At 35.7% G+C, this 10,354-nt stretch overlaps 1 protein-coding gene across 1 annotated transcript in view; it reads right to left on the bottom strand.

Moving 5' to 3' along the window:
* Positions 1-3,293: 3,293 nt before the first annotated feature.
* Positions 3,294-10,354, bottom strand: part of LOC106688287 (N-terminal kinase-like protein) — a 52,258-nt gene continuing 45,197 nt past the window's right edge. The window contains exons 14-15 of the mRNA XM_014432675.3: positions 4,437-4,579; positions 3,294-3,552 (exon numbers count right to left, since the gene is read on the bottom strand). Coding sequence (XP_014288161.1) covers positions 3,451-3,552; positions 4,437-4,579 — 245 coding nt within the window. The 3' untranslated portion in view covers positions 3,294-3,450. The remainder of the gene's footprint in view (positions 3,553-4,436; positions 4,580-10,354) is intronic.

The following is a 10,354-nucleotide window of genomic DNA, read 5'->3' on the forward strand; positions in this document are numbered from 1 at the left end:
TGAGGAAGTTCCTCTATATGAAAACGAGTGTCTTATTAATTTGGGGCCGAATTTGACAAGAGACTAAATAAATATAATAAAATAAATGTATATCTGATGACAATTAGTTTAGTTGTAAAAAAAAATAGATAATTAAAGCATGATCATCTATTGTTAATCTTTTAATAGGATTTCAAGTGAGGCACTATATTTCAATTTCTTACCCCTGCCCCCTGCAAACAACTGAGATTAACAACCTTATTTCAGTCTAAAGGTAAACAAGCATAACTCTTATCGTCACCAGCTTTCATATTGTAGATTTTTGAAACTCATTCCAAATCAATTTTTGACACTTTATTTGAGAATTGCAAGTAATTTACCTCTCAAGCATTATAAAATTTATATTTGGAAATATTGAAATAACACCTTTTTAGACATTGTATATTTCTTTGAATGTTGAATTCATGATTGCTAAACTTTCACATGTTAGGGTCCAACTGTACACCAAAATATTGTATTGGTAAACCTCAGTAACTTGACACCTTTAAATAATCCTGCTGAAAGTTTCCAAGACAAAAAATGTACTCTATGGCAGTTAAAATTTGTAGCAGTTTCTCAATGCTAACTAAATTTAAAAAATAACTAGGGGTGATGGAGATGAATGGAACACTTTTGGAACAATCAACATTTTTTCCCAGCTATTCCAGAACAAGAATATACTATATTATATATACCGCTAACCTTCATTATGACACAAATAATTGAACAATATAATGTAGTTTTATTTTCTTTTATATATGAGGTAAATATTCACAAATTTTCTAATTTTCAAAATTGCAAAATTGTCATCAAAATCATTGAAAATAAGGACACATGGAAATCTAGGAGGGTGTAAAGCTGTATACATGTGATAAAAACTTCACCAACCATAGCAACAAATGTTGGATATGAGGATCTCCATGTTGGGCCTCAATGATATTGAAGATAAACAGTAAGTCAGTCCAGCTATGTCAAAGAAAATAAAAGACATAAGACTAAGCTACAAGGAATTGGATATAACTTATTACAAAGTCATACAGGCCTGTTAGTTGCTGATTATAGAGAAGAAGACTAATGCATGACATTCTTTTGAAGAATTGTCCTAGAAGTGGAAAGCCCAGAGTGCTCCTTCATAGACCGACCTCGCTGAAGGTTCTAGAAACAAATTTTGGAAAATTGATTTTTTTGTTTTAGAGATAGTCTAAGCCCTCTTCTCTTTATTGTTCTGATGGACAAGGTATTGAAAATATGTAAAAGAAGGATGACACGGACAGTAGTAGGGAAATGGAACTTAAGAACAGTACTTGCTCAGACACTTCTCTATGCTGATGATATAGTTCATAGCGGACTCCATCCAAAATCTTCAGCAAGCTGTAGTGGAATGGGAAGTGGAGCTGGAGAGAAAAGGCATGACTACTTTAAACTTTAAATTTGTAACATAACACCTTCATCCACTAATGTCTCCAATTCATAACATTAATTTTAAGTTATTATGAAGTATTTAATGAATAACTTTGCCAATGGAAATAGCTACACAAGGGCCATTGCCATTTCCAAGCCTGGATAAAGGAGGAGGGTTAATTCATGGGCCAACTCCCCATGAATTGTAAAAACCTTATTGTTACGAACACTCAACGAAGCCTCGGATGTAGGATTGATTCACGGCAACGACATGGACCTCGGAAACAGACATATAAAATAGGAACCTGGAATGTACGAACTTTGTACAGAGCTGGAGCTCTTATAGAGCTTACTGATGTGTCACAGAAGGCTTCTCTGAACATCTGGCAATAAAGGAGATGAGATGGACTAGAAGAGGTGATATAAAGAGAAAGAATTTCATAACCCTATATAGTGGAAGTGAAGTAGGCATGAATTTGGAGTTGCATTTATGATCGCGAATTGAATAAAATTCTCAATCCTCGATTTCCAACCAATTAACAAAAGGCTATTCAAACTACGCATTAGAGGTAATTTTTGGAACATTAGTTTAATATGTCTTCATGGCCCTACAGAAGAGAAGGATGAAGAGGAGAGAGATATCTTTTATGAACAATTGGAAGATGCATATAGTACTTGTCCCAGTTAAAATATGACAATCGTGTTGGGATCCTTTAATGCACAGGTTGGTAAGGAAAAAGGAGCTGAGACCCACCATAGGAGTTCATAGCTTACACCATAGAACTAATGATAATGGATACAGAATGGTAAGCTTTGCAACATCGAAATCTACGGCTTTATGAGCACTATGTTCCCTCATAAAAATGTCCATAAAGAAACATAGCACTTTTCGGATGGCAACACAGCAAGTCAAATTGATCACGTGCTGGTATCCTCCAAAAACTTTAATTGTATAAATGATATAAGATCATATAGAAGATATGATGTTAACACGGATCATTACCTCATTATGATGAACTCTACCAAAGAATAAAATGTACTGCAAAGAAACAACAAATCCGATACGAGCAGTGGAACACAGAAGGCCTAAAGACAGAAGAAATGGTAACTAAGTTTTCTGAGAAGTTACATGAGATAGTCATACGCGGAACAGTTGGTGGAAAATTTGCAGAAATGATTTTGAATCATTATTGAAATTGAAATACATATTTTTTGATAAAAAATAATTAACATAAATATTTCTGAATTGATTGATCAAACCGAGTTATACTTGAATTGGAAATTACTACATTCCAAATAGAAAAAGTTACATCTGAAGCTGCTAAAGTTAAATTTGACTTGGAAATGCTATAAATTTCAGTAGCAAAATATAGCATCAGTATCATTCAATTTAGGGCCACACTTAAAAACTTATAATCTACTATTCAAGAATAAAGAGGAGCTTAATAAATATTATCTAGGTTGTTCCTCAAAAACTATATTTGAAAAACACATTCAGTTTTACTTGTTGATAAAAAAAAAATCATAATACATAACTGATATAAACTGGAAAATTGAAAACTTAAGCAACATCATGAGAATAACATATGGAATGATGAAAAATATAAATTAATAGCTAACAAATAGCTATACAAAATATATCCACTTTAAATCAAAATTGGAAGTAATTGTTAATCAATTAATCTTATAATTCTATGAGATTAATTTTTTTTATTAAAATATTGTTAGTTGTTTAGAACAACATTTGCTATGAATAAATCTTCACATTATTGATATTTTTACAAGAAAACTGACAAAATTTTACTAATGTTTATAATATTTATTATTCATCTTTTACAAAGCATTATGGGCTTAGGTAACATATGCAACCAAAATGTAATACAAATTAGTATATTGAGTCTACTAGTATTTTAAAACTTTTAGTAATAAAATACGTAGGCTAACATAAATACACACATAACTTTTTACATTTGTACAATAATTACAATTATAAAAAAAAAAAATTATTTTGAAAATAATAAATAATATCAATCATTTCTGTAAACGAGTGCCAAGTTTCATGGGACCAGTGTTTCTCCTAGGTGCATTTTCTTGGGTTTTATCTGTTACAATTTTCTTTGTTGGTAATACCTCCTGAAAAAAAAAAATGGTTACTCAAGTTTTATTTCTATGATACTCTGGCTCTAATGACTTGTCATAAATAAAAAATTGAATTTATCACCAATAAATACTAGTGGTTTTACAAACAGGAAAGTAAGTTATGTAACTATTTAACTGAATTTTTTTGTTTCTCAATAAGCAGAATAAATTTGCATTTTACTTTCTTCTCCTTTGCCCAAAAAATCACCTTTATTTAAAAATATACAATATAATAGTATACCATGAGTAACACCCATGAAGTAAATAATAAATAAATATTTTTACATTGAAGACAAGTTCATCTTTTGTGTGAACTTAGGAGCAATTATTTACAGAAGCAGGTTTTAAAGGGTTTAACATACTGAAATCAAGAATATATTACATAGTGAAATGAAGATGGAATATTTAATATAAATATTCAGAAGAGCATGGATTTAAAAAGTCTTCACCATTTTGTGAAACCTGGTTATTTGGACTAAGAGGACCTCAAAACTCAAAACCTCTGTTGAATTCTAAATATTTCACGATCGCAATACTTTCCCCTACTGTGTTAAAGTATTTTTTAATAAAAAATACATTCATTATAAATTGAAGAAATTTTATTCATAGATTAAACCTATAATATATTATTACTTTCCCTTACTATATATTTCATATAAAGGTAAGTAAAAAAAAACTAACAAAAAATACATTAAGTAAAAGATTCTCAAAATACTAGCTTAACTGAAACATATTTTATGGCCCCTAGAAATAGTAATCATCCAGGTTTGAATGAATTAAAAAAAAATCTTACATAACAACAAGTTGTTCCTAATAATCAATTATAGTATTTAAAAAAAAAAAAAGCGAAGTTAAGCTTAAAAATAACTTGTATTTACAGATATATCATCCCATCCTTCACAATTGCTGTCACCCCAACCATCATAATCAGAGGCTTCACTGTCACCAGAATTGGGATCAGCTGATAGTGGTGTTTCAGTTGATTTTTCTTTATCTTGCTTTAGCTCATTCACCATAGTTTCTGAAAATTATTAAACTTATAAATTTAATTAAAGTAGTAAATAACTTATAATGTCTAAATAATAACATGTTAAATATTAAGAACAAATAATATTGAAAAAGAGCAATATGCATAAGAATGCAAGATTCTTAAACTTAAAAGTTATAGGCAATAAGAATCAGTGACTGATTTACATTCATGTATACAAAATAAATAATTAAACAAGAATTGCACTAGCTCAGAGAAAAATGAAGATTTTAACTAATATTGTGAGGTATCTACTGTAAGGAAAAGAAGGAAAGGAAAGAGTACCTGGGTGGTAGGTATTAAAGTACATTCCTTTGTCAGAGGTATTAAGCCTGAATGTTGAGGAAAAAAAAAAAAAAAGATAGCATCCTCATTAATGTTGAAAATGACATCCAGGCTATGAATCTAGTTTCAGCATAATGACCTTCAGGTTACAGGAACTGAAACCAAGATAGCCTGGAAGAGGAGATCCTGATTATAAGTTATAGGCAGACCTCCCACTTCAAAGAGTTATATAAAGTCCACATAAAGTGCGATTGAGGAAGACCATAAGAGGAGTATAATAAAAAGCTTCATATCAGAGACAAAATTAATGAACTGGGTTACAGAACCTTACCCGGACATTGGATTCACCCTACTGGATGGTGGTCAATGAAACTAAGGGCTTTGTTGAATTCAGTATTAAGTATCTGAGATTTAGGTATACTACCAATCTTGTAATCTAGGAGGCCAAATATGCTGCTAGTGGCCACATAGACAAGGTATGGCCAGGAAAAAAGGAATGAGCCACGAGCTTTAACACCAATCTGTGTTAATCCTTTAAAAACTCCAACCAAATATATACAGACTGCATTTAGAATTGGGAAATCAAAATGATATATTAATATACTGATGTCTTTCAATGATATGTCAATAATTTACTATTATATTCTTTTATTTAATTCACCAATTTTTTCTTTATCTGATTTTTATTTACTTAAATCCATAAATATAATTCTTTTATATTGTAACGAGGTTATCTCTTTGGGGAGAGAAAAGATAGATAACCGATTAATTTGATCAGTCTGTTTGTGAACAATGTTTCTCTGGAGAGGAGTGTAAAACGAAAAAAAAGAACAGTTGTGATTATTGTAGACTTGGCGTGCATATTTTTGGTTACTTTTGTACTACAATAAAATTGTTTTTTTGTTATTGGTATCACGCAAAAATACATTTACTTTTTATAATGTTTCTCGACAAATAAAAATATGATTTTATAAATAATAATTATAATATTTCTTAACTGGCAAAATTTGACATCACACTCAGTTTTAAAATTTTTAGGTTTCAAAGTCTCAAATTTAACTACATTTTGTAACCTCCTAAAACTGATCCTATGAAATAAGTAGCCTATTGCCTCTAAAGTTTTTCCTAGAACCTTTGTCTAAAATATCTGAAATAGGTAGCATTTGATTCAAATTTTCGTATATTTCTCCAGGTAGAGTTATGGGTTTATCCGGATGGGACTGTACTTAACAATTTATCACTCAAAAACAAACCATTATAATTTTGTTATGAAAAAATAATTTTTACTAAAATAAGTAAATTACAGTCAAATTTAAACAAATTAATTTACAGTACATATATATAAATTTATCTTTCTTTAGCTCATTCACCTAAATTTAAGGTATGATGACACCAGATATAGGTTATAATACCTATTTCCCTATGTACAGATATAGGTTATAATACCATTTGCGTGCATCATACACTCCCAATTTTTTTTTTTTTTGTTATTTCCTGAGACTTACCATAACTGGTGCTGAAACCTGGGACATTTGGGTAAGTAAAAAGTTATTTTTGGGTATGCACATTCATTATTTTTTTTTACTCTTGTTTTTTCTTCTTTCTTCTATTATTAATTTCTTAAGTTATGAGCCCAATAGTAAGATCCCAGTCTTGAATGAGGATAGTCAGGGAGACATAATCCCAACAGTGACTGCGGAACAGTCAGTGACTCAGCCATAGATCGTAGCTCAGCCAATGGTCGAGGTTCTACCAGTACAAGAGGAAATGCCACCTCTTCTTGCACTTACGATGCCGGAAGTACATGCTCTCCAATGCCCTGGGGTGGATTAAGATACAAACAGCGACCACACAGGAATTGAGAAAGGCAATCTTGGATCTGGAGAAATTCACCCAGGAGCCTGGAGAGCAGAGCCATTGCATAAAAAGGGGTGATTGGTCAATGGGGAGGAAACAAGCCAAAAAAGAGAAGACTGCTAGATGGTGGAGATGCAGAAGAACTCAAAGCACCCATAGTATACAGGGCAAAGCATGGCATCCTTAACCAGATACAAACGGACGAGGAAACAACCTGGAATATGGTAAAAGAATGAGACCATTTAAAAAAAAATTAAAAGACTGTGGCGGGTGGAACAGATAGGAGTAGACCATACATTCAATGTAAATTGATGGTAGAAAGGGTTAGGGACGAGGAACGTCAGAAGAAAGTTACCCTCGCATAACATTAGGGTAAAATGAATCATGGAGGATTGAACAAGATGTTCCAAGCCCTGAAGTGCAAGTATTTTTGGTGGGGGATGCGACAAGGGTTACCGACATAGCTTGGTGAATATTGGTGCTCCGACTTTCTGACAAGCGTTTATTACGGCAGTGTTTTTTATTTTATTTATTTATTTTTTCCCTAGTTGGAAATGGTAGGGTTAGTATGGACAATTTGAGTTTTAAACCAAGTGTGGACTAGGGTGAACTTTTGTAATTAGTGAGTAAAAGGGACACTGCAAATCAGTGACCAAATGACTGAGGTTAGGCCCAACGGACATAATATCGAAGAGAAGGAAGCGAGAGAAGCTGAAGAAGAAACATCTTTAAAGCTATTAAGGTCTAATGCCAAACGGGCTAGGAAAGGTTCTCAGGGCGATATTTCTGCAGTATCTGAAGAGGCTGGATGTAATTCTGAACTCCAAAAGGTGAAATTAATCCAGAAGAGCCTGAGAAATTATTTTAAAAATACTGACAGGAACGTTAGCACAAAAGTTCAGAACTACATCAACAGTAAGTTTCAGTTCTACATGATGTAATTGAAACCAGGCATGAGAAAACAAAGGAATATCAGGAAATATTTGGAAATGTCTCTACCCTTGTCCAAAGGGCTGTAAAAGAGACGCTCGCTTCTCCGAGTGTCCATTCAATGATTACCCAGATTATTGTTGAGCAGTCTGTGCCAAAACTCATGGAAGGATCCTCTAACAAGCGACTTGTGGCTGTAGAACAACAGAGGGAAATAAAAGAAGCAGCGGCTGAAGGCCCCAGTGATATTTTATCTCATCCTACGCCTTTCCACTGAGGTCATAAGAAAAAAGCTAAAAAATCAGCTTCAGCTGAAAGAATAAAACCAATAAGCGAGCAAGCTCAATCCGAGCATGTTCGCTAAACAATTCCACGGCGCACACAAAACCTAAGACTATGGCAGAGATTGTTAAATCCTAACCATCCAAGCCTACCCAGAATCTGAAGCCAACTTATGTCACTATCAGTGGGGCCGGTAAGACCACAGTTGATATCATAAATGGATTACAATAGAAATTGGCATGGAAGCAGCAATCGTCCGTGCGACCAAGTCGGGTTCTGCTCTCTTGGTTCGCTTGGATGACAGTTCTCATGCTAACAATGTTATTGGGTGGCAAGAACTTTGCAACAGAGGACTACAAGCTAAGATAGCTCTGAGGAGGAAACCTAGGATTGAGGTGAGGGGTATGCCTCACACCTGGAACCCAGAGGAACTAGTTTGATTTTTGTGGGGAAGAATAACCAAGAAGTTGATACCCACTCCATTGGTAAATGATGATCTTCAGCCGCTTTTCTCCACTGTGACTAGGAATGGCTTTACTAAGAACTGGGTGCTAGGAGTGCAACTCATGGTAAGGTTCCAACTTTTAGAAATGGGAAGTGTTGATGGAGGGTGGTGGTCGATGACCTTCAAAGATCACCTCGACGCCCCGTGCTGTAAAAAGTGCCAGGGCTATGGACACACCAAGGCCATATGTAAAGAGGTTTGTATATGGTGTGCAACAAGTGGCCATGTACTAAAGGAGTGTCCAATAAACTGTTTGTGAGCAAATGCACCCTTGAACCAAAGGAAGCACATATCGGTCTAGGGATCCAATGATCCAATCCGGACTGATAGAAGGGGTGATAAACTTGGGGAGTTCATGGCGAGAAGCAAGCTTGTCATTATAAATAATCCCTCCACTGGCCCAACGTTCTCAGGACCAATGGGGAAAGCTGGATAGATGTGACTCTGGCCTCGCCAACATTGATACGATACATTGTCAATTGGACCCTCAGATCCAAGACAAGTTCCGACCACAAAGGTCTGTCTTTTGATGTATTATATGAGACAATATCGTTAAAGAGTCTACAAAGAATCTCTGGAGGTATTCTGTATAGGGTGGCCCTTGGCAAATTGACTCCATTTCAGACGTTGGCAGCCCTTAAGCATGGAGATTACCAGGCAACCACCCTTGAAGAGGCAGCTAATGTCTTCATTGAGGTGACTTACCTCAGGGATGATCCGTCCCTGGACAATGAAGAGGAAGGTTTTGTGAGACGCACCACAGAATACCCACCTGGTATGGACCTGTGTTCACCTTGGGACATACATGATCTGTGTATTGGCCATGCTCCCAGACTTGACGCTATAGACGCGGCGATCCTAAAGAATAGTATACCCTATATTGAAGAAAGGCTTCTTGATATTTACAATGACTGTCTGGAAAGGGGATACTTTCCAAGAAGCTGGAAGATTGTCGATCTGAGACTCCTCTACAAGGGAGGGGACAGGGATAAACAGCTCCCTAAGTCCTACAGACCTATATGTCTCCTCCCTGTGATGAGCAAGATTCTGGAGCACCTTATCATGACCAAACTAGCACCAGTTTGGTGCAGACAAGAGCAAGTCACCCACTGCAATACAGATCCACAAAAGGCAAAGGAACCACTGATGCTCTGTTGCGAGTGCAAGCAAATGTTGAACAGAGGGAGGAGCGGTATGTCATGTTGCTGCTCTTTGACATACCCTCCACCTTTGATAGCGTCTGGTGGCCCCTCTTGCTCCAGCAGTTGCAGAAATATAAAGCCCCCAGCAACTTATAAAATTTGATTAGGAGCTACCTCGAGGAGAGACGTGTGAATATTAAAGGTAGCTCTTATGAAGAAGCTTCCATAGAGAGCGGATGCCCTCAGGGCTCAGTACTTGGCCCAGCACTATGGAAGCTGATTTTTGAAGAGTTGTTGGGAGTCTTAAAGGAAGAGCGGTTCCCAGCCACTGGTTACGTCGACGATCTGGCTGCAGTGGTGCCCTCTAATTGCAGAGCCGGCCTAAAACAGCAAGCAGAACATTGTGCCACCCTGGTTGGAGAATGGTGTGAGAGGAAAAAGTTGCAAATGGCCTCTAGCAAGACACAGTCCAACTAAAGAATGGAACCGTCGTTGGATGACAAGCCTAAAAGGCGCTACCTTAAGGAAATATTTCCCCACCGTTCGGTCACAGATGGAAGCTAAGTGGGTCCTCCCATACTAATGGCTCTCTCAATTTCTCACAGGGCATGGGGGATTTCGAGCCAAGCTTCATGGCCACGGGATGGATAACGGACCCCCTATGCCCTAGTTGTGGTGTTCCGGAGACTGCCGAGCACATCATCATAGACTGTATCGCCTTTGATGCATTATGGGCCAGATTAGTATATGGAGGACCTACTACTACTC

Source organism: Halyomorpha halys, unplaced genomic scaffold (genome assembly GCF_000696795.3).
Source record: "Halyomorpha halys isolate HHAL.00 unplaced genomic scaffold, Hhal_1.1 Scaffold1099.1, whole genome shotgun sequence".
Lineage (NCBI taxonomy): Eukaryota > Metazoa > Arthropoda > Insecta > Hemiptera > Pentatomidae > Halyomorpha > Halyomorpha halys.